This window comes from Micrasema longulum, unplaced genomic scaffold (assembly GCF_059751315.1).
Source record: "Micrasema longulum isolate JH-2025_06_02 unplaced genomic scaffold, ASM5975131v1 h1tg000425l, whole genome shotgun sequence".
Lineage (NCBI taxonomy): Eukaryota > Metazoa > Arthropoda > Insecta > Trichoptera > Brachycentridae > Micrasema > Micrasema longulum.
In genome coordinates, this window is record NW_028277625.1 from 1 (window position 1) to 26,438 (window position 26,438).

The 26,438-nt window shown below is 33.0% G+C and overlaps 1 protein-coding gene across 1 annotated transcript; it reads right to left on the reverse strand.

Moving 5' to 3' along the window:
• Positions 1-539: 539 nt before the first annotated feature.
• Positions 540-26,164, reverse strand: LOC148281661 (BMP and activin membrane-bound inhibitor homolog). The gene is made up of 2 exons (XM_088226350.1): positions 25,657-26,164; positions 540-2,194 (listed from the first exon to the last, which is right to left on the reverse strand). The coding sequence occupies exons 1-2, from the start codon at positions 25,676-25,678 to the stop codon at positions 2,031-2,033; spliced, it is 186 nt and encodes a 61-aa protein (XP_088082476.1). The 5' UTR covers positions 25,679-26,164; the 3' UTR covers positions 540-2,030.
• Between the last annotated feature and the right edge of the window lie 274 nt (positions 26,165-26,438).

Below are 26,438 nucleotides of genomic sequence, written 5' to 3' on the forward strand. Positions count from 1 at the left end.
TGGTACAAGTGCCATTCGATGTTCCGATCCACCGGTTGCGAAATAATAATGTGCTGTTCCTTGATCGACACAACGCAAACTATGACTTGCATGCATCAATGTCCCGATTGTGTCGCATTGTAAACTCGAGACAAGATATGGACTTTTTTGGTGTCTCTCTCTTCAATCCGTGCCTCATGTCTGAGGATAGTGATCACGCCTGACTCCAGGTATGGATCATCTGTGGACAGTCTCCCTCCACCTGGAACGGTCTTGTGCTCTTCTGTATGTCAGTGATAATTCTTATTATCCAGTGACCAAGCCGCTCCATCATGTCGGTTGACGTCCACGGGACCTCGTCCCTTCGACCCTTCCCAGGAGGATAGACGATGTAAGTCTTTCTGAATTTAAACAATGAAATACGAGATCTTGTTTTGAGATAGTAATTATCACTAAAATTTTTGTCCTAGCATCAATTTTCTTTAGTTGTATTTTATTTCAATTGTACCTACCTGTATATATTATAAAGAAATATTTTTACCGTTGTTAAATCGACTGAAGAAAAGTTCGTAAATAAATAAATACGATGCAGCTTAAAATTCTAGAAAAAGTGGTATTTATGATGCAACTTTATAGGCTTTGAGGATCATCGGTCACTGGGCCTTTTAACCGTCAATATGCATATTTTTGTGAGCATTTATTGCAATGCTATTTTTTTTCTTTAAATGGAAGAGTAAAAAATAGCGGCATGGCGGTGAAATTAAAGAGAAAGGACGATAGACGAATTAAAACAATTATTTATAATGATGCAGTGGAACAGACAAGATAACCAGAAGACAGGAGGTCACGAACCCTGAATGATTCCACTATCAGCTCAGAGTTTATTACTATTTACGTCATCAAAGGCGCATTAAAAATCAAGCATTTCCTATGAATTTAGTATACTGGAATCTTGTTTTAGACGTTTCGAAATAACAAGGTTAATTTATTATTTTAAAACGTTAATTTAACAATGTGTAATAGTAATATAATGATACTATTCGTTATTGGAATGCCCTACATCGCTCATTCAATTACTTGGCGTTACTTGGCGTTACTTGGCGTTACTGACCGACCGAAGTTTCGGTTTCGGCTAGTTTCGGCCAATAAGAAGTACATTTAAGAACTGTTACATATTCATTATATGTACAACATAACAACAAACCAAAAAACGCTAATAATAATCACTTTTATTGGTGAAATTTATTATTTCATTGTGAATTTTATTATACAATAAAAACGACTAATTTTGGGCGTTTTAAAGTGACTTAAACATACCTCAATAAACAATGTTACGAGTTTGTCCAAATTTTTCTAGATATGAACTGGATTCAACCCCTTCATCTTCATAATTCCCTTTCCACACCTAATGATGCATTCGGCACTGCATTGTACACCAATTGCAGCGTATCTTGATCATTTTTGTTACATGAAGAGAAGATGATCACCCTTTTAAATAAATATTTCATATCAACCATGTCGGGAATCGAACCCGAGACCTCTTGAATGGTAGGCAAATGCGCTGACCATTACACCACGAGGCCGCCCCCCTAAAGAGCTGTTAATATTACCGTATTACAACAGAGATGGAGAACATTTGGAGAAGGAAATATAGAAGTGAATCGGGTTGTGGTCCCGTGGCTAGTGTTGCGGACTGACGAATCAGAGATCCGAGGTTCGAACCCCACTCTACCCCAACTTGATTTCCATTTTCTAATAGTGAGTTATTTACAACTCGTTGAAAATTGTCACTAAAATTGAAATATTTGGGTAAATTATAAGAACGCTAATATTTATTTTTAAAAAAAAAGTCTAGGTATCTACAGGGCTTTGACCTATCATTAGGTGGTTCAGTGGCCACTTTATTTCACTTATATTTGAACATCTATATTCCTTCAATTCTTCCACCCGTTGATGTTTGTGAAGTTAAGGAGCCGGGTTCGCACCGGCGAGGAACTTCGGACGAGGGTGCAGAGGCGGTCACCCGATGGTTGGCAAATAACAGTCGGTACTCACACTTCGGGGTCCTCGTCCACGCAGCCGTGCCTCGCCAGGCGGACGTCCTGCACCAGCGCGGAGTAGCAGCCCCCGCGCGGAGACTTGCACATGTAGCCCGTGCTGACGCACGACGGCAGGTTGCAGTAGCACCGCACGTGGCGCTCGCCATTCTCCGTACCTGGACATGGAAACACTCCGATCAATCGCCAGGTTCAATAATATATAAGCGGAAAACAAATACAGCGATCTATGGCACCCGCGAAATCGTCAAATCATCTAAGCGGATGATCTTTCCGCTATTTAGTTTAGACTAACATTCACTCGCAAAAACAAAGGTTCACTCACTTGTGTTTTCAGAAATAACAATAGCATCACGTCACTATTATTTATTAATTTTTATTTGGGAAAAAAACAACAGATTTTACAAATATTGTATACAGAAAATAATAATATATATAAACGAAAATTGTAAAAACAGTCAATTAAAATTTTCCGCAGTGATGTAAGCTATTGATTAATTACATTATCGGAATAAAAATAAAAGAAATTAATAATTAAGAAATGTTAAGCACCTAGAAGTTGCAAATGAAAAAAAAATACATATATTTATATCTTTATATATATATATATATATAATTCCTCTGTACGTGTGATATCACCGTACTCTACCTAAACGGCTTAACCGATTTACGTGCGGTTTTCAGAAAAATATAGATTATTGCGCTGTGCGTATTTGTAGATATTAAAATCTTCAATCGAATATGTAAAAAAAAGTTAGGAGCATAAATGTTTTATTCATCGATCTACCAGGGTTGCATTCGAAGAGAATGCTTTTGTAAAAAAATGGAAAGATGTTGTTTTTGTCTATAAAAAAGGTTGTTTTTGAATGTTTACAAACAGCATTTTTTTGTGAATCTCAATCAGATTCTTTCCTTAAATTCCTTATAATTTCTACCCATTTATTTCGTTTTATTGAATTTTTGGTAACACTAAAATAATATTAAATTTAATGCATTTTTAAAAATTGTATTTCTACATAAGTACACCCTTTTGTTGGTGAGACGACCGGAGTTTGACATTTGCAAAAAGAATGCCATATTTGAAAAAATATTTATTCTATGTTTTGAAATTCAACCATAAACAAGTACCTACTTAAATTCAATATTTTTTTAATATTGTCAATTTTTAGTTTTGGAATTTAATCACAAACAAGTGTCTAGGTACCTACTTATCAATGAAAATCTTTTGCCAACGTTCGGGCAGGACAACGTCAGTCGGGTCCGCTAGTACAGTTATAAAAATAAAGTGAATGGAAACAAGATAAATTTAAGTTTAAAGAATAAGAAAAGAAAAAAATAATGTAAAAGGTACAAAATATAATAATGAACATACGAGTACATACATAATTACTGACATCGTAAAACTTGACTATTACGTATACCTTGCATTTGAGTTAAGCATCATAGTATAACATAGCTTTTTAATGCCACATAAATATTTTAGATATTAGGGAAATATCACATACTACAAATACTGATAAAAACATGTAAAATGTATTTAGAAAAAACTAACTGTGTTTGTAAAATCAATATGGATATTGTAGAGAAATGTTTTCGTACATTATTTTTAAAATAAAATTGTTACTAAATATGTCTCCACAAAACGCGACACGTTTAAAAATTGTGACGTCAATATTCGTAACGATGTTCTATTTAAATTTAAAAAAAATAAATTCAAAATTTAACCGAAACGTGACGTATTAGGGGCGTGGCCATGCAATGAACCGTTTTCGCGGAAATTAAAAATTATAAATATAAAAATATTTTTGATGTTTACTAATAAAACCTATAAAAAAAATTCACTCTACAGTATTTTGTAAACCTTTATTAATTTAATATAACTGATATATCCCTACTATGCCGTTTATTACTTGGATACTTTTAGTATTTTTGAGTTAAGTTTCCGCGTATGAGTTAAAAAAACGCGAAATAATTATTTATTGCGTTGATTAAAAAAAATATTTGAAAGATAGAACACATATATGTACATTAAAAATAATTGCATACGTTTGATCTTGTGATATATATAAAAAAAACATGATATAAAACATACATTTATGGTTACACTTTATTTTTTAATTTTGTGTCTTCTTTCTTCATGCATTATGTATACATTTTATTAGTGCTTTGTTAAGTTGTATTTTATGGAGAAAATTACCGAAGTTATTTCACAGATTAATTTCATATTTTCAAGATCTCAAATACAATTAGAGTTATATGTATATGTATAAGTAGTTGCTGATAACAGATGTGACCAACGTGCTACTGGTAAAAAAATATATAAATATTCAAATTTTATAAATACATGATTAATATAGATTTTATCGATTTATGTGTCAATAATCAAATATAGGTATTTTATTTATATCATTGAAGATATGAGTGGATGAAGGCGTTATGTCGCAATTTTTATAAAATGTACGTTTTTTACATAGATTAATATTTTATGTAGAGCCATAGAATTAAGAATAGTCTAGTAACCGCATACGCACATCAAACAGACGGCGACTAAACTACTCATAAATGAGTAGGTTTACGTTTTGACCCATTAGTTTCTTTGTAGACGTCGCTCAGTACGCAACTCCTGATTTGAATTCAACCATGCCGTGTTGTGTCCTTTTAAAGTGTAAAAATATTGCTAGGATCTTAAAGTAACATGATGCAATCACATTTCATATGTAATAAGCAAATGAATGTGTATATAACAAATGCATTACTTAAAAATTGAATTATTTTTCCATTTGTTAGATTGTCGAAGAAACGAAATAGAAATTTCATTAGTGTTGCCAGGGTAATAATTTTTTTTTACCCTACTTTGATCATATAATGAGAGAATTAATGAAAATTGGATCTCGGATTAAACAACTCTGTGGAGGACATTTGACCGACATTATCTTCAAAACACCAAATATTATTTAACATGATATAAAAATATCCGTTTTATCTAAAATAAAATAAAATTTGTTTTATATTTTAAGTTCAAAGTTCATTAATTCAATTACTCTTATTAAATGACCCTTTACTTATCTACTCTGTTGTGTCGATCAATGTTTCCGCATGCACAATCAAATTTTAGAGAAATTAACAGATTGCTTTTTTTTTACCTTACATTTGTGCTATGTTTATTTTTTTTACATCAAGCAACACTACGCGGCGACATCACGAATGCGCGCGGTGAAAGTAGGGCATAGTAGGGCGATTATTGGACACAGTCCGATGTATTCAAATATGATTCTACGCTCCTTCTGAACTATTTTTAATTCTATGTGCAGAGGCCCATATAAAACCAACTACACCATAAAAAAATAGCAGAAAATCAATTTTGAAAGAGAACGAAGGTGTTATATTTTCAAAAATTGTACTGGGGTGGTATTCTGAATCTTCTTTACCCCCTAGAGTGATTAATTTACGGATTATTATTTTTTGCATGCGTTTACACTTTGCTTTATATCTGGCCACACTGATGATTAAACGTGAAATAAATATGATCACGTGAAACCAAACATGATGATTTTCATTAAGAACATTATTGCGACCTTAAGCATTACTTAAAACACTCAATTAGGTTGAATTGACCAAACCGCATTAGTTTTTATCCGTTTTTAAACAGTTTTATACATCATTTTACGTTTAATCATCAGAGTGGCTATTATATGAAGCAAAGTGTCGTCGTATTATAAATAAGCCCAAATTAAACACTATCTTGGGGGTAGAGGAGATTTAGAATTTCACCACTGTTGTTTAAAACTGTAATCCTATATATCTCTGCTTATTGTTTTGCTACGTAACACCTTTATCTAGTCGTGTCTTCAATTATTGTAATATCGTGTGCGATGACTAATAATATAGGATTTCAATTAATTAAAGTTTATTACTTATCAAAATTTCATTTTAGATAGGTTTCACGATACGACAATTGAACGTAGTTATGCAGAAATAGTATAGTAATATGCAGAAAAGTCAGCCATAGAAAAGTGAAACTGAGATAATAGCATTTTTGTGAAAAGACTGAAATAATCAAGTCTACACAACAGTTGGAATGTTTTTGACTTTAAAATAATGATATACAATGTTTTTTTTTTATTTATTAAATCATACAAATTTTTTTTGCACTTCAGGAGTTACAACAAACTCATTTTGGGACATGAAAACATTAGTTTTTTTTTATATGACAAACAAAAATCGAATTATGTATTTGACCAGTTTCAATGATTTTTAAAGAACGGTAAGATTTTTCTAATGCTATGGGTGTTTTTAGCAAATTGAAAAATGCTGTTTTTGTAATCGACACCATTTTCAAAAGCTGATTAATACAGTTTTTTGTTTGAAAGCGGTCTGGCTGTTTTTAGCAGAACATAGAATTGACCTTACTGCACCTGATAACAATCATATCGCATTTTTTCAAAATTGTGGACTGGCTGCTTTCTGCATAACTACGTTCAATTATAGATATTAAATTGAAATTGACGTCACAAAACCAACGTATTCGTCACTTGTGGCTACAAGTAACTATTGCTAAAATGCCGTTTGATGTATTTTTGCTTTTTCTTGCCACGGCTGAATTTCGATTTCCACAAATTCACGACTAAATTAGCGCCAAACTGTGGCGGTCTTCTTAAATCGACTTTTAAGTGAATGAACATGTTCGCGAACTCCACAATGGACATTTTGAGATTAGAGAATTCACACGAATGTCCAATTTAAGCTAATGACAGCGGAGAAACCAAAAAGAGAAGAAGAAAAAAAACAAAAAAGCCGCAACGAGAATGGAATGCTTTTGTTTTATCCGTCCGCCGAAAGCGCGGGAATTTAGGTCGCCGGATTCGGCGGAACAAAAAATGCTAAAGGATGTTTGAATTTGAAACTGCGGACGGTTGAAAAACGAAGAAGCCGAACTAATCGGGCCATTGCGATGCAGAACGGAAGATGGATGGTCGGAGAAGGGGAAAAAGGATAAGAAGAATGGAAATGGAAAATAGCAGGACCGGTAATATAATCAGACGGTTCAAAAAATCAACGAACGTTTAGTATAATATATTATTATGCGATAAACAAAAACTCCACGTAACTATTTTATTTATGCTTGATGTTTCGTCGATACCATGAGTATACTATGTAACCATAGTCCAGAAGCCGCATACGAGCATCAAACAGAAGGCGACTTAATAGTTTCTTTGTAGACGTCGCTCAATACGCAACTCCTGATTTGAATTCAACTATGCTGTGTTGTGTCCTTTTAAAGTGTGGAAATACTGCTAGGATCTTAAAGAAACAGGACGGGATCACATTTCGTGCGCAATTAGCAAATGAATGTGTAAGTAGCAAATACATGACTTAAAAATGGAATTATTTTTCCATCTGTCAGATTGTCGAAGAAAACAAAATGAACATTTCGTTTGTGTTGCCAGGGTAGTAAAATTTTTTACCCTACTTTTCTCATCTAATGAGAGAAATAATAAAAAATTGGACCTCGGATAAAACAACTCTGTCGTGGACATTTGACCGACATTATCTTTAAAACTTCAAATATTATTTAACATGATGTAAAAATATCCGTTTTATGTAAAATGAAATTTGTTTTATATTTTAAGTTCAAAGTTCATTAATTCAATTACTCTTATTAAATGACCTTTACTTATCTACTCTGTTGTGTCAATCAATGTTTCCGCGAGCACAATAATTAACAGATTGCTTTTTTTTAACCTTACATTTGTGTTATGATTATTTTTTTCCCATCGTGCAAAATTACGCGGCGACACCACGAATGCGCGCGGCGAAAGTAGGCATAGTGGGGGATTTTTAGACACAGTCCGATGTATTTAAATATGATTCTACGCTCCTTCTGGACTATTCTTAATTCTATGTATGTAACCGAGCAAGGCAACCGAAATTATATACCAACACATGTCAAAATGTATTATTAAATTGAAAATTGAGTTTATTATTTCTATTCGTCGTGATCGTAGAGCAACGACGGATGTGCAAAAAATGCAACATTGACATTCTTTTATATTTGATCTTGAAAAAGTTGTATATGTGTTTTATATTCTCAGTTTGAACAAAATAAAATATATATAACTATCCCAAGTATTGAATGATATACTTTTATACTGATCAAGTTGTGATAGATATAATACAGAATAGATTCCTTAAACTTCTGGATCGTATATCTCTTACATATTTTGACTCGTATGAAGACTCTTCTTCCTTTCATAGTTTACTAATCGTAGAAGCATTTCTGATCAGTCTTTCCTCTTCAAAATTTTAAACAACTATATTTATATATATATATATATATATATTATCGATAGTCCATATCTCTTAAAGCGTATTACAATCAATTGTCCCGTAAAGTCAACACGACGAGTTCATTTTTTTTTATAATTCTTTGCCCAAAAAAAAAATATGTTCAAAACTCGTTTATTTATCCTAGCTGCTCCAAATTTAATTTATTTTGTCCCCATTTAGATATTTTTAATAAAAAAAATTGTGACTTCAAAAAAAACTTTTTGAAATACTGTAAAATTAAACGTTTGTCAGTGTGTAATACGTTTATAATAATAATAATAATAATTATGGATAGCTTATATAGCGCCATTTTTGTAATATAGCCCCTCAAGGGCGCTTTACAAAGTGATTACATAAAGATATAAATTTAATTTTAACTTTTTAATTTCAGAAAAATAATGTACATACTTTTTCATATTACTTTTCCACCACATGCTAAGTATTTATTCAAATGATTTAGAGAACAAGTGGGTTTTAAGTTTCTTCCGAAACATCACTTCACTCTCACAGTTTCGGATTTCTGCTGGGAGAGCATTCCATGCCGTAGGGCCTGCGACCGCAAATGCACGTTCGCCGAATTTAGTGCGCTGTTTGCGTAGAGGTATAATAACTTTTCCTTTCGACGTAGATGTAGCTGATCTAAGCGTAAGACGTATGTCAGCTAGTTCATCTGGAATGCAGAGTTCCCTTAGATATTCTGGAGCAGAGTTGCGCAGTGACTTATACATAACCCAACAGAGTTTGTATTCCACCCTCTGTGGAAAACGTAGCCAGTGCAATTCCCGAAGTAGTGGATTGATATGACTGAATTTAGAGATTCCAAAAATACAATGTTCCTTTAAATATGTTTGTTTTATTATGATACCAAAATTCTGAATTGTTCAACTATATTATGAAAATCCCTCTCCTCCACTCTATTTCCTCATCCCCTATCCTTCTTGCGAGCTCTTTTTTTTCTAATGTCTTATATAATATATTATTTTTCTCTTTACTGTGTAACATGTTCTTTCATTATATTTCTGAAAAACTTTAACTGGATGTATGTACTATTTTTATATTTTGTATTCTTATATAACAACTGTTGTTTTTCCTTAACAATTAAAAATAAATAAATGAATATTTAATTTTTTTATCTGTTTGACAGATATTTCTTAACCTTCCGTTTGAATTATGATTTCTTCTTCATAAATGTTTTTTTTTCCATGTCATTATATTTTTAACTGCTTTAATTTAAATGGAATTTTGTAACTTCGCCTTTTTTCTAAATGCGAGTCTCATTTTTACCCTTTTCTGAATTAAAAATATTTTACATAAATACCATCGTATTTCAAAATATTTTTCGCTTATTTGTTAGAACTTTTAATTCATTTTTGTTTTATGCGATAGAGCTTACGGACTCTCTGGTGAATTATTACTCTGACGATTGGACACATAGTGCGTCACGAGCCTCCTACGTGAAGTAATAGAGGGCATGCCCGAGGGACGAACTACAGGGGGCGCGCTCGCCGAGAATATTCGAAGATTTAATGCGAGGGTGTGAGCTGCAGGTCCTTTGAAGAGCTATGCACAGGACAGACCGGAGTTGCAGAGGAGATGCAGAGCTTTGCAATCCATCCGAGATGATTGAAACCAGATAATGTTTAATTTTATATCAGGGAAATCTCCTGATTTAAATTTAAATAAAAGAAAGAGTTATTGTGACAGAAACTAGAAACCTTAGTATTAAACAAAAATAAGTACCAATAAAGAACAAAACTTTATGCAATATTTATTTAACAAATTAGCTAAGAAGTGTTAAAAAAAACAGAGTTCATAAATATAAATAGAAAAAAACGCAGATTAATGTCAAACAAATTATGCAGTTAAAATAAATATATGCTCACATTATTTAAATATAGTTAAATGATGAACAAATCTAAGATTCACACGGAGGGAAATAATGGTTGTTAATAACAGTATGGCGATGTCGTTAAATAAGTCAGTTTTATTATCCGCAGATTTATGTCACCAGTGGCCATAGATAAACGAATACTAAAGCCGTTTCATACAAACGATCGCCGCTTCAATTAAGAAATATCCATTATTGAAATTTTAATTTATGTAACAATAATTATTGTTAATCAAACTGGCTGCTATGTAAGGATGTGTGAATGTGTGTTCACAGGTCACACACACACACGAGGTTGATGAAATTAAATTAATGGAATGACGTCAGAACAATGCTGTTTCATGAAATGTGAAAACGAAATTCCAAGGTTTACCTCAGCATTTAGGGAGCAAGGTAATGAAGCTTTATGACAACATCATCAACATTTTTCTACTGTTGTTTTGATTCTAATGACAAGCAGTATTGTAGGCAACTAAAGAGAATAATTTTGAAACAAACTACTACAACAAATTAAATGACAAAGTAATTTGTAAGTATTTGGGTAAATAATTAGTGAGCATTAGCAAACTCGATTTCTTCATAATCGCCATTAATGGTATTATTTACATTTTAAATAGTATACATAAGTCAACAAAGTAAAGGAATAAGGCAAACAAGTAAGATTGTAAAGCAATGAAGTCAAATTACAATCAAAATACACATTAAAACTCAGCGTAATAACCTAATAGAGTCGCTCATACGGAGGCAAAATATTCTATAATTATTGGCCACGAAGTTAGTTACAAATTACGACAATACAACGGGCCGGGCCGTAGGTACTTGGTATGAGAATTTCAAGCGTCAACCGAAACCGTCCATTACACGTTTGTTGTTAAACTAAAAACCAAACCACAAATTTGTAACGCTTTTGTTTTGTTTTATTTTATTTATTTAATTTTACAATACGCCCAAGGGGTATTTACAAAAAAATATACAGGTAAGCACAAACATAGTAAGTAATAATTTAAAAAATAAACAACGCTTTCTTGGATACATGTAGAAACAATAAAAAGCATACTGCTATGCTATGCAAAATAAAAAGTGAAACTTTACATAGTAAAAAAGAAAGAAATATGGATACAAGAAAAGTGATTGAATGAAAAAGCAAATTGTAAATATGTAACTTGTAAAGAATTAAAACAAAAAAAAATATATGCAAATAAACGTATAAAAAAATGGTATTAACAAATTAATGTTAAAAACAAATATTAAAAATTAGTTTACAGTAAGTATATATAAGATAATACAATATTTGCAATGTTTTATGCAATAGGGCTTAAGGGCTAAGGGCTTCTTAATAAAATTATTACTCGGAGTATTAAACATATATAAAATAGTTGCCCGACATGTAAATTTTGTAAATAATACACCGGAACCTATTTTACACATTAGATACGTTCCATGAGAAATCGTGTAAAAAAATAAAAATGATAATTGGTTTTCTCGTATAAAACTCAATTCAAAATTTTAAAATATGAAATTGATCACTATTAACTGTACTTTGCTTTATTAAAAAAACATACCATGACAATAAAATACTTTAAAAAACAAAAAAAACATGGTTTTGAGAAATGAACGGTACGAGGATGTAGGACCATTTTCAGGAGAAGTGTACAAGTTTGGATTTTCTCTACGGGAAGAGACCCCTGCAGGAGACTGCTGCGAGATATTGCATAGCTTTATATATATGTAGTACTATTTAGCGTGTTGTCCAGATGTTTAATAAAATTTATGTTCGAGTAATAATTTTACTTTGTAGTATTCTTTAATAATATCCGTTGTGAACTGCCAATTTTGCCTCTTGTGACAAGCATTTATTTGCCAAGGTCGATTTAAGTGCACCGTTCACTCTGTTCCCGGCACTCACCCTCCTTTCAATATCTTTCTCAGTCTTTCCATCCCTAGTGAACATACTTCCCAGATACACAAATTCCTCTACTTGTTTTAGTATAACTGCATTCACAGTGATTTCACATTTAGTCATACTTTCATTTCTTTCAAAAACCATCACATTCGATTTATCGACATTCATCAGCAAATCGCTTCTCTTGCATACATCGTAGACCTTTGTTACCAGGAACCATCCCTGATGTATGGGAGCGAAGTATGGACTTGGAAAAACAGGGATGAAAGTAAGCTGAATGCTGTCGAAATGCGATCTCTCAGGCGAATGTGTGGTAAAACTATGTACGATAGATGCACAAATGTTGAGATCCGTACATTATGTAAGGCTGAGACAAGCATTATCGACAAAATCAAGAAAGGAGCTCTGCGCTGGTTTGGACATGTAGAACGAATGGACAGCGAGAGAACGGCTAAGAATATTTACAATGCGAATGTTGATGGATGCAGAAATAGAGGAAGACCGAGAAAGACATGGCATGACCAAATCCAACAAATACTTAAAGATGGACATGTCAAAAGTCGGAATAATCGGCGCGCGTGCATGAGAAGATGTATGAATGTAGAGGAAGCGAGATCTGTATGCAAAGATAGAGTGTTGTGGCGTTCTATCCTCTCTGCCTACCCTTATGGGGAAACGGCGTGATGGTTTGTTTGTTTGTTCTTTAATAATATGCATGCTTCCACTATCTATTTTGTTGTATCCCAACTCAACACAAGGCTCTTGGCCTCATAGAGTTAGGGATACGTTTTTTTTGCAATATGTGTTTTTATATGAATAAATAAAAATAATTAAAAAATAAAGAAAAACGTCAGAATATCATGTTTTGAGATGGGACGTTTTTAAGTTTCCAAACCTCTTGGACATTAAAATAAATTTATGCATATAAAGGGACCCGTTTAGTGTAAATAGCCTTTACTGTTTTATACCATAAAAAATGATTTTCGTCAATATTAAATTTTCGCTTTAATTATCGTATCTAACTGTCATACACCTTTATACATTGTTGTTTTGTTTAATAAGGAAGTTCTGTGTTTTTAAAATATTAATAGACTCAAACTAAGCCAAAAAATGTACCAAAATATTTTTATGTATCGTATTATCAGCGCTGTAATTTATTAAAGTTTTGTGATTTTTAAATTACTCCGCCTGTGACGTCACAAGCTCTCGTCGGTGAGTTTTGAATGGTGAATTGAATCCCCGTAAACCAGAAATCTATCACAACACTTTCATTGTTTGATTTCGGAGAACTAGTGACGTCATTCAAAGTGGTTTATTTTTATTACAATCATTTCTATTAATTTTTAAATACACTTTTTTGAGAAAATTTACTGTCCTAATTTTTACTGCGCGTAAGAAAACATTTTTTATATCTCATTTCCTGTAGCACTGAACTTCTGCATTATCATGGAAAACAGAGCGTTTATTAAAAATTTTATTGAACAGGAATGTAGATCATGAGATGCCATTGTTAGTTTAAAACACATCATAATTTATATCAATGCTGTGTCCTTCAAGTGATATTGTGCTTTCTCAGTTACGACTCGATTTTATAAATCATTTAATATCATATTTGAAAACTGAATAATCAAATAACCTAAGTTTGTTTTTATATATCTTACCAAATACAAGTTAATAAAATGAATAAAACGTCGCAATGTTCTTTAAACAAAGTAGTCGGGTTTTAAAATATTTTCAAAGACCCGCGCAGCTCGTTTCCCAGCGAGTGGGCTTAATAAAGTTTGGATTGTTCCATTCAGGACACAGAATCAATCAGCAGCGAAACTTATATGGGGAACCGGACCCGAGGAGGCAGAATAAATAATTTCACCTGACTATATGTACAATAAATTATCTTACATTTTCCTATGTCCAGAATTCCGATGGAAATTTGAGGAGCGACTGTCGAAATCCCGTCGAGCGCTTTAATTCAGAGGACGAAAGGATTTATTGATAATCGGGGTTCGAAAATATCATGATATTTACACAAATATCAAAATGCAGTTATTTACAAACCTAGCGATGTATTTTTTAATTTTTGAAAAATAAAAAAATAAAAATAACTATTGACTATATTAATTATTGACTTTTATTTAAAAGCTTTCTGTTACGCATATATTAATTAAGACTTTAAATTTACTGTATTTAGTTTTACAAACAAACAAACAAACCATCACGCCGTTTTCCCGTAGGGGTAGGCAGAGAGGATAGAACGCCATAACACTCTATCTTGGTATACAGACCTCGCTTCCTCTACATTCATACATCTTCTTATGCACGCACGCCGATTATTCCTACTTTTGACATGTCCATCTTCAAGTATTTGATGGACTTGATCGTGCCATGTCTTTCTCGGTCTTCCTCGTTTTCTGCATCCATCAACATTTGCATCGTAGATCCTTTTAGCCGTTCTTTCGCTGTCCATTCGCTCTACATGTCCAAACCAACGCAGCACCCCTTTCTTAATTCTGTCAATAATGCATGTCTCAGCCTTACACACTTCACGGATCTCGACATTTGTGCACCTATCATACATCGTTTTACCACACATTCGCCTGAGGGATCGCATTTCGACAGCATTCAACCTACTTTCATCATTATTTTTCCAATTCCATACTTCGCTCCCATACATTAGAGTTGGAACTAGATTTATTTACTATTTAGTTTTAAATTGTATAAAATAGTACACTTTGGTTACAAAGGCATAGTTAACTAGGTTACGGTTCGGTGGCTAGAGTCGTGGACTCACCGATTAAAGGCCCGAGGTTCAAATCCCGCTCTACCTCAAATTGATTCCAATTTTCGAATAATTAGTAATTTATAACTCGTTAAAAATAACCCTCAAATTAATATGTTTGGGTGAATCATAAAAATGTAAATAATATAATATTAGGTAAAGGATAAAAACATACGCCCCCATCTAATTGAAATACTCTTCTGGGCTGGTATTCTGAACGGAATTGCGCGCAAAGAGATCGCTGTTAGCGTGTATTTGAAAGTTCATTTTTTACGCGCGCTTTTGCGTTCAGAATACCACCCCTGGTGAATTTAAAGCCAAATGAAAATAAAAGTTCTTTAATAAGAAATAAATAAGTAACACATAATAATATTTTGTGACAATTTTAGTAATACAGGTTACAAAAAGTTATTTCTAAGAATCTTGTCTGACAAAATTAAAATGTAAGTCAAATATTTTTGATCACTAATCGAAAGTACGCATTCATTTGCGAACCTGGTACAGCGATCGATATCTTAATTTGCATTTTTTATTAAGTGGTACGCATTTTCAAAGCGTTGACTTTTTAAATACAGCCCGTACAAAGGCGCCACAATGAAACACGATTTCTGAAAACATCCCTTTCCCACAACCTGAAAATTGTATAAGTTTATCTCCTCTTGTCTAATGGCTAGTGCATCTTCCCCTCGTACTAAAGTGCAGTGTTACTCTGTCCCTTTTCCGCTCGAGACGTAACGAGGCTTTGTTTGTCTCGCTCTCGCGCGTGAGAGAGTAGAACCAATTTGGAGTTGCAGGGAAGCGCATTGTTTATTCCTTCAATAATCGGCTTTGCGAACAATAGGAATAGAGGCCATTATGTCGTGCCGCCGGCGCCCAACCAGCTTCTTTGTATACAAATATTTGAACGAAGGAATTCTTAACCCTTTCACTAGGGAAATTGTTTAATTAGTTCTATTTTTTTATTTGAAATAAAAATAGTAAAATTAAAAGTCTTTATTTGTTATAGATATTTAAATGAATGATTATTTAAAACATTTTAATAAAATTCACGTATAACGTAGATGTTTTAAATTTATTTTTAATTTTGGTGGTCATTTTCAACGAGTTGTAAATAATTCACTATTAGAAAATGGAAATCAAGTTGGGGTAGAGAGGGGTTTGAACCTCGGGCCCCTGGCCCGTGAGTCCGCAACACTAGCCACGGGACCACAACCCGATTATCAAAAAACATAAAACAAATTCACAAAAATCATCAAAAAATCATCACGCCGTTAAGGGTACGCGGAGAGGATAGAACGCCACTCTATTATTTCTTTAAATAGAGATCTCGCTTCCTCGTAATACAAGATATTTACCTATCGGACCTATGTATTAGGGAAAATAGTCCAAAAAAAACTACTCTTAAGAGTAGTTTTTTTGGACTATTTTCTATTATGACTTAAGTCATCATTTGATCAGGCACAGGAATACTTGTCGAAATCCGGCGCTCCGACACTAGATTCGGAGATTGTGCTTTTGCCGTAGCCAGCTCCTCTGCCTGGAACCAATTGCCTTTAAACTTACAAATCATCGATCCCAGTCAGTTCAAATCCCAACTAAAATCGCCTTTCTTAATTTTATCATACCCTCAATAAAAATTATGAATGAAAATATAATGTCACTTTGCTTAATTAGAAAGTAAATTTACTTATACAATTGTAAAGCACCATTGAGGCGACTTTTTACAAAAATGGCGCTGTATAAATCAGCCAAATACTAAATTATTATATAAATAATAAAATAAATTGCAGCAGCTGAGAGCGGGTTGGACACAAGAACGAGATAGCATCAAAATAATACCGTAAGCGGGAGCAGGTCAGGTATAGATGAATGCACACGAACGGGAAAGGAAATGCGACTGAGCGCGTGTCGGAGTGAGACAGAGAAGCCAGGTAAAAGTAAGACGATATTCGGCATCCAACAGGTGGATATTTCCTTTGAAGATCGCACGAGTCAATTGGGCGTCTATTTTATTTCGTATTATGGAATGGTTTTAATGTCCCTTTTGTTGGCCATTGTAATGGCGTCTATCAAATGCGGTCACCTTAGCGGTCATGACACGCGACAAACATCCCGCAATAACAGATTATGTTTTTTTTGTGTGATTAAATACACATCACTTGCGCTTCTTGAGTTTCAAAATAAATCAACAATATAATGAAATATTGCATGCTTGGCTTTATTTGTTCATCTGGAGATGAAGTGAAGAGTAAATATTATAATATGTAGGTAATTAATCTTGCTAACAACAAAGAGGAACTGCAATTATTGGTAACAAAGGTCTATGATGTATGCGAGGGAAGCCGTTTGCTGATGAATTTCGATAAATCGAATGTGGCTTTTGAAAGAAATGAAAGTATGACTAAATGTGAAATCACTGTGAATGGTTATACTAAAACAAGTAGAGGAATTTGTGTATCTGGGAAGTATGTTTACAAGGGATGCAATGACTGAGAAAGATATCGAAGGGAGGGTGAGTGCCGGGAACAGAGTGAGCGGTGCACTTAAATCAACCTTAGCAAATAAATATTTGTCGCAAGTGGCAAAATTAGCAGTTCACAATGGAGTCCTGGTTCCGGCCCTGATGTATGGGAGCAAAGTATGGACTTGGAAAAACAGGGATGAAAGTCGGCTGAATGCTGTTGAAATGCGATCTCTCAGGCGAATTTCTGGTAAAACTATGGACGAAAGATGCACAAATGTTGAGATCCGTACATTAAGCAAGGCGGAGGTAAGCATTATCGACAAAATCAAGAAAGGAGCTCTGCGTTGGTTTGGACACGCAGAGCGAATGGACAGCGAAAGAACGTCTAAAAATATTTACAATGCGAATGTTGATGGATGCAGAAATAGAGGAAGGCCGAGAAAGACATGGCACGACCAAATCCAACAAATACTTGAAGATGGACATGTTAAAAGTCAGAATAATCGGCGCGCGTGCACGAGAAGATGAATGAATGTAGATGAAGCGAGATCTTATTTTATTTAAAGAAATTATTTAAATTAAATTACAAATTTAAAAGCTTCAATTAAATTAACTTAACAATAGAATCATCATGTAAAGCGCCCTTGAGGTATTTTATTACGAAAATGGCGCTATATAAGTTATCCACAATAAATAAATAAATAAAAATCTGTATGCACAGATATAGTGATTTGACGTTTTATCCTCTCTCCCTTCCCTTACGGGGAAACGGCGTGATGGTTTGTTGTTGTTTATTTCATTAAAATAACATTTTATGAACTCATGTTTATTTTTATTTTCTTTAACATTTCATTAATTCATTTATTCAATAAAATAATTTATTGAATCATTTATTGATTACCTTCTATATCTTTATTTCCTCTTTATATTTGTACCTTAGAGAATAAAACACGAAAGTCCACATTGAAGTTAAAAGTGCGGAAATTATCGCAAAACGCCATTTTATACGTGAACAAAACATCGAAGTCCTTTTTCATTATATAAATGACCTTTTAAGTTGAAATAAAAATCTGAAGTCCACTTGTAATAATGCAAAAAACATCAGTAGTCCCCAGCTACGATATTTTTATATGTAGGCACCATAGAATTAAGAATAGTCCAGAAACCGCTTACGCACATCAAACAGAAGGCGAGTAAACTACTCATGAATAAGTGACCCATTAGTTTCTTTGTAGACGTCGCTCAGTACGCAACTCCTGATTTGAATTCAACTTTGCCGTGTTGTGTCATTTTTAAAGTCTAGAAATACTGCTGGGATCTTTAAGAAACAGGGTGCAATCACATTTTATGTGTAACTAGCAAACGAATATTTTAAAAGCAAATGCATTACTTAAAAATTGAATTATTTTTCCATCTGTCAGATTGTCGAAGAAACAAAATGGAAATTTCGTTAGTGTTGCTAGGGTAGTATTTTTTTTTACCCTACTTTGCTCATCCAATGAAAGAACTAATGAAAATTATTTTATTAAATGACGTCATAAGATCTTTTAAATCAACCAATGATGGAATGTTGTGATATATTATCTGTTTCAGGACAACTCACCGAAGAAAACTAGTGTCGTCACGTGCGGAGTAATTTAAAAATCACAAAACTTAAAAATATCGTAGCGAAGATAACGCCATACATAAAATTTAAATAAAATAAGTACTGAGCTTCCTCATTGAATAAATATTACATAACTTTTAATTCTCTATTCTCACTGTTTTTGCATAAATACCTACATTAAATTTTATAATAGAAATACGTAAACTAGCCTCGAAAATGTCGCGAAAGCGATGAAACCACACAATGGCTTTCACATTTTTTATTTATTTAAGTATTACTCGTCTTTAATTTCTATAATATGCGCTGTATTTGGTGAGCGAACGCAGTGCCGTATGCACCGCCCGGCGCGGATAAATCTTGATGATGCGTAGTCAAGATTTGCAGACAAATAGCAAGTAACGTAGGTTTCAGAACGCGCTGATTTAATCTGTATGTTAAAAATGTGGTTCAATGACAGACGAACAAAGACATAAATATTATATTGATTAGCCTAAAAAGAGTAAAAAATCAATGCGCTGTCTGCTTCTGTTCGCTTCTTTCAGAAGCGGGAGTCTTTTGTCATATTTCATAAGCCGGTATTAGCGGGACGAATTTATTGTTATATAAAGGACGAACTGAACCCGGCAATGCTTTGCTATTGCGAGATTTGAGGATATACTCATACATATATATATATAATTAGCACAATCGAAAGTTTGATATCAATTATTATTTTTAGTCAAACCATAGATACAGGTTCGGTGTTTTTAAATAAACCATTGACCTATTAATACACACAGACGCACCATGAGCCCTTTTAAGTTATGCCACTTAACTTATTCCCCAACACCCAGTCATGCCCAATGCGTATTCAGTTGTTCTTTAATCGCCAGTCGGGTTTTGACGTAAGTTTGACATTTGATTCGAAACCAAAATGGCTGATAGTGTCGTAAAAGTGTGTAAAAATCGTTCGGATAAACGTTAAAATTACCTTTTCATTGGTAAGTAGGTACCTAGGTACGTAGATAGGTACTAGTTTATGATTGAATTCCAAAGCATAAAACAATTAATTTACAAATACATAATTCTTCTTGTAAATGTCAAACTCTGCTCTTCTTACCAATAGGGGTGCTCTATATGTAGGAGTATTATTTTCAAAAATGTATTAATGTCAGTTAATATAATTGCCTAGCATTGCCCTAAAATCAAGTTTAAAGAAATAAATGGGTAGAAATTCTAAAGAAATTCAAGGAATGAATCTGACTGGGATATATAAAAACGAATGTTGTTTGTAAATATTTAAATACAAACTTTTTTATTTACGAAAAAAAAATATTTTACCATTTTATAGTACATGCGTTCATGTCGAATGCAGTCCCGGTGAGTCGATGAATAACTCATTTACGCTACTAACTATTTTTCTACCTATCAGATTAAAGATTTTAAAAGCTTTAAATATACCCAGGACCAAGCTCATCAATTTGCAAAAAAACCGCACATATATCGGTCAAGAAGTTATTTAGTCTGTCGAGGACACAAATACGAACATTGCCATTTATAAATAAGTATATTGGCGTATAATGATTTGGTCACGGCCTGTCAACGTTTAAGGATTACCACCCTTTTGTATATTACGATTGCATATTTAGATATCCTTTGCTTTATGGCCAGTAAACTGCGTTCGGAATGAATAATAATTTTTGAGAAAACCTTTCAAACGCTTTATTTTGCCAATCAACTTAAGGTTGCACTATCAAAACTTTGCACCAATGATATTTACAATATGAATATATTAATATATATTATAACCTATTATAACTTGTATCTCTGTACAGAACATTTAAAGAAGGCAATATAGGATTCTGCCTATGTTGGAATATCTATATTCCTTCGACTCTTCCATTTGTTGATATATTTGAAGTTAAAGAGCTGAAACCTTTATTGATACGGGTAAGATTTGTCCGACTGCCAACCAACGCCTGAAAATGATTTTTTAATTTTTAAAGTTCTTCTTGGACTAGTCAACCTCCTTGGCAGCCAATAATATTACAACAGAGATGAAGAACATTTTAAAGAAAGGAATGGTAAATGTTACATAGTTTGTAAAGTGGCAACTCAAACCAGCTAATGACAGGTCATAAGCCCAGAATCCAAAATTCCCTTCTGTAATATATTTTTCATCTCTGTTGTAATGTATTAATATTATAAGCTCCCAATTTTATCCAGTCATTGTCTGTAAAAAATTGGACAAACTCAAAATATCGTGATATTTAGTAAGTAAAGACACTAAAAACAAGTAAAACAGGACAGTAAAATTATCTTATGAATTAAATTATAATTAAGATAAATTGCAAGCGTTAAAATTAATCACAAATAGTTTACGATTAACGTTAACAATAGTACTTATTAAGATGATGTCAAAATGTCTCTAGACAAGGCTGGATTCCACTCCCCAGTGAGTAAGAAAGAATAACATTTATTGCAACAGAGAGGGAAAATATTCTTGAGGTTATTATTGTTTCCATTCTGCGATATACAGAAATAAAACCTGTCGTTAAAGGACTTCTCTAGTGAAATTTATCTGAGAATAAATTACTTATTTTTTTGCATGATTATTTAAAAATATTTGGGTGTGTTAATTTTTTAATGAAGCCTGTTTTATCGCAACAAAGAACTCTTTAAATAATATAAACAATTGAATATAACTAAACTCTTTTAACTAGAACCCTTTAAATGTATTCATAAATAAGCCACCGATGTAATTTGATGACGAAGAGCTAAAACTTGAAAAAATATGTAATAAACATGGACACAATACGAGAATATCAGATCAATATCATTGACAACATTCTAAAACGAGACTAGGACAGTCAAAACCAATAAACCGGGGACTGAAATTATACAATAAAACTACCAGACAAAACTAAACAAAAGACTCAGACAACCTTTACAAAAGATGTTTAAAATATTATCATTAACAATAGAATATGAATTCAGAAAAGTGAAATTATTTTGTTAAACTAATGTAATCCGTAAGTGTTTATTAATAAATACATTTCTCTAACTTAATACAAATTATTTTAATGAGTAATGCTACAGAATATAGCATAACTTATCAAGCACAATAATTATTATGGACAATTTTCTATTATACAACCTGTCTAAATTGAGTTGTCCCGTTTGACATGTTGATAAAATGAACAGCAATTAAACGTTCAAAAAGTAATGAACATGCTAAAACACAACACGATAAGAAGGAAAATGGCGTAAAATGTAGGAATGTATAATACGAGATAAGAATGATTACTAATAAAATAAACAATAACATAATTTATTTATTTATTTATTATTTAGATATATAAAGTCCCCGACAATTCCGCATCATTAGAAGCGCGAAAATATTTAAAAATTAGACCAGATATCGACGTAAGTAACTAAATAAGAAAGTTCAGTGCTACTGAAAATTCTGATTTTTTTGCTTAAGCGCGGTAAAAATTAGAGCATTATTTTTACTGCAAGGTTTCTTTTGAAGACGTGGCATGATCAGATAAACCAAAATCTTAAGTCTGGTCAGGTCAAAATCAGACAGAACCGAAAGGCATGTATGACAAGAGGTATGAATGTGGAAGAAGCTAGGAATACATGCCGGGATAGACGTGTGTGGCGGTCCATTTTCTCTTCCTACCCCTACGGGGAAATGGCGTGATGGTAGTAGTAATAGTAGTAGTAGTAGCAAGGTTTCTTGAAAATGAACTGCTTTGAACGACGTCGCTAGTTCTTCCGAATGTTCAATGATGGAGTGTTGTGATAGATTTTCAGTTTACGGGAAGTCAATTTGCCAATCAGCAGAACTCACCGAAGAGAAGTTATGACTTTCCACGCGAAGTAATTTCAAAATTACAAAACATCAAAATAACGCTGATAATACGATACGTGAAAATATATATTTTTTAAATTAGCTCCGTTTGATAGTCTATTAACAGATAGTAAAAAAAACTACCGAACTTTCTCATTACATGAGTCATAAAACAGTTGTAATACACAAATTGAATGAAATATGTGGTCAAGTTCAGAAAAATCAGAACACTTCCTATTTTTCAGTAAATATTTAAATCAAAATCTGCGCCCGCATTCCATGTCCCCCACCGGTAATACTGTTAATTGTCAACTTCAACTGTCAGTGCGAATTTGTTGTAGCTGTTTTTATTTGTTTAGATTTTAAATTTACAGATTAACTTCAATTTAATTACTTGTATAATAATGTAGTTAATTCATAATTAAATTAAATACACCTTAATTGAATATATCTAAAAATCCTTAATTTATCCTCGGTCTTATTTGTTTCACTGCAGTTTTACCTTTTATTCAGTCTAAGCATTTACATGGCGTTTGACCTGTCAATGACTGGTTAAAGTGGTCACTTTCCACACTGTGTAACATTCGCAATTCTGCCTATGTTTGAACATCTAGATTCCTTCAATCCATCCACGGTCATCAGCCCTTTCAACGCCTAGACTTCTATATTCCCTTAAATAAAGTATTATTCGTCTCTGTTGTAAAATATTCATATTATTGACTCCCGAGGGGGTTGAATACAAATCTTGTCTAAAAAAATTAAAACTCAAAGCATTCCTATGATTAACTCAAATATTCTAATTTTGGGGGGCATTTTTAAAGAATTGTAATAAAATGACTGTTAGTAAAAAAAGTGTGGCAATTAAAAAATATTTCTTAATCTTTTTGTTAGTGATAATTATTAATGTAATTTATATAGATGGTGTAAAGTAATTAGTAAAGTAAAGTTTTATGTTTCTTATACAAAAATGTTTTTTTTCTATTTCGGGTGTATTAATATGTATGATATTATGCATTGTCAAATTAATTTTTTCTTTTTTTTAAATGTTGTAGGCAGAGAGGATAGAACGCAATATCACTGTATCTTGGCATACAGACCTCGCTTCCTCTACATTCATACATCTTCTCATGCACCCACGCCGATTATTCCTACTTTTGACATGTCCATCTTCAAGTATTTGATGGACTTTATCGTGCCATGTCTTTCTCGGTCTTCCTCGTTTTCTGCATCCGTCAACATTCGCATCGTAGATCCTTTTAGTCGTTCTTTCGCTGTCCATTCGCTCTACATGTCCAAATCAATGCAGCACCGCTTTCTTGATTCTGTCCCAAATGAGTTTCTTTAATAACTCCTGGGAGTATAATATGTACTTATCGCAAGATCTGGACTTTTTTGGTGTAAGTCTTTATAGTTTTAAAAATTCACTAAGATAGACCAGATCTTGTCTTGAGGTAGATTTTTTTTTGTCCTAGCTTTAATTTTATTTAGTTACGAAATTGTATTTACCATCGTTAGAATGGACCGCATAAGTCCGCCAAATAAATAAATATGTTTTATTTATAATAAAAGTAGGAACCCAGTTGTGGTAGAGTGGGGTTCGAACCTCGGTCCCTTGATCGGAACCACAACCCGGTTAAAAAATTATAATACATTTAAAAAAAAAAGAAATTTGTTGAATTTTTGACTGGCGTCGTAGCGACTTTTTATTTTTTTATTTTTTTTTTATATATTTTTTTTTTTGATTTTTTACTATAAACATAATAATAAAACAGAGTATAAAAAAATAAAGCATTACATATCAACGAAATACGTGTTAATAGAAAAATAGGAAACAAAAAAAATCCCACAAAGGCATGGCCTGTTCGTGGGTATACAAGAAAATGTTAATGAATTTTTGCTCCTATAATAAATAAAGAACAGTTATAATATTTTTGTATAACATAAGAAAGAAAAAATAAAATATTCCGTACAAGATAATATGGTATTTTTTTTTTAGTAATTAAAAAAGGAAATAAAAAATGAAAATAATAAAAATAAAATATTCATTTTTATTAAAGGGCAACACAGTAAATCATAGAAAAAAAAGAGTTCATATCTTTAGTTTGAATCTGGGATAGTGCATGTTTTTTAAAAGAAGGTAAATTTTGAAAGTTTGGAATCAATGAAATATTATCAGTAAAAAAAGAATTAAAAAATTTTGGGCCTATAAAATATGCATGTCTCTGTACGAGCCTCGTTTTACAATGTGGTATTTTTGACTTTGATGTGTGTAATCTTACAAATTAAAATGGTAGATACAGCATGATTCAGGAAGTAAACGAAATGAACGTCGATGCAGTCAGCAAATTTGAAGTGCGCGGGTAACATGAGGCGTGCGGCGTGCGGCGCCAGGTGCATGTGGCGCCTAAATTCTGCCCTCGCTACTGAACCGTACAGCTCGGCGTATGTAGCCAGTCAGTGGTACTACAGAACTACAGTATTATAGCGCCGGCCTTCTGCGGCTAATGAATAATAATATTCATTTCATAGATACGGTATTGAATTATCACGGTAGGTACCGCGGGCCCGATCTAAACTTATTTTCGAACGCATTTCTAATTAATTGTATCACTGGCAATTCTCTGGAAAATTGAATTTGGAATGCGCCGCGCGTCTTTTCTCAAGCGTGAGTCAACTTTTAAAAATACTTTTGTGTTTTGTTATAGTAAATAATATGATCGTCGTGGTCGTAATTTTGAACATTACAACAAAATAATATAATATCGTACAAGAAGAGTCGTTTAACATTTAAAAGAAACGAAATAATTTGATTTTTATTTACCTGGCACAACTATGGGGTACATTTTCCGATTAGCAATTTTTCCTGGGGTGTAAAAAAATTCACAAAGATAACAAATCACTTTTTAACTTTCCGTTCACTGTTAACTTCACATCCGCAAAAATCGACAAACAAATTCCAAAAAACTGTTCCATTACAACATAACTTCGCGCTTTTTTAATAATAAATAGAAATATTCAAGTTTCCACGCGGGATAAAAGCGATTCACTGTTAGCAAGGTACAAAACGACACTCGATTAATTTGATCTATTTAAATCGACTGTCAAAGTCGCCATAAAGTCGGGACGAGCCAAAATGTGATTCGTTTGCAAAGTTCTTGACAGAAATAAAAGTTACGCGGGCTCCGCAGACACAAGCTTCCGCGGCGACTCTCGGCGGCGAACTGAAGAATGAAGACCGAGGAACGGGAACCTAATGGAAAAGCGGTCTGTGGTCGGTTCTTGGTTCACAGACACAGACAAAGTACCTGCATTACGCACACACACGCTAAAGAAAGTGAATGATTTGAACATACCGCCGAAAAATGGTAGGCGATTGGCAGAATTTACCAAATATTTTTAAGCTCGTCATAAACCTACCTGGTAATTGTTTTACAACGTAAACATTTTAAGAGGCTTTCAATAAAATATTCGGTTATACACTTAAAAGAACTTTTCAATATTAAAAAAAATAATAGATAAAGCTTGGAGCAAATGGTATTTTGGGTACAAGGAAATTTAGAGAAAGGAATTTAGAAAGAATTGAGTAGATATGATAGCTGTGTT

Excerpts from the sequence above, each read along its gene's own strand:
- LOC148281661 (XM_088226350.1), bottom strand. The coding sequence starts at position 25,678 with ATGTACCCCATAGTTGTGCCAG. Across the intron at positions 2,195-25,656 it reads GTACCCCATAGTTGTGCCAG|GTACGGAGAATGGCGAGCGC; the intron begins GTAAATAAAAAT and ends TTCCATGTCCAG.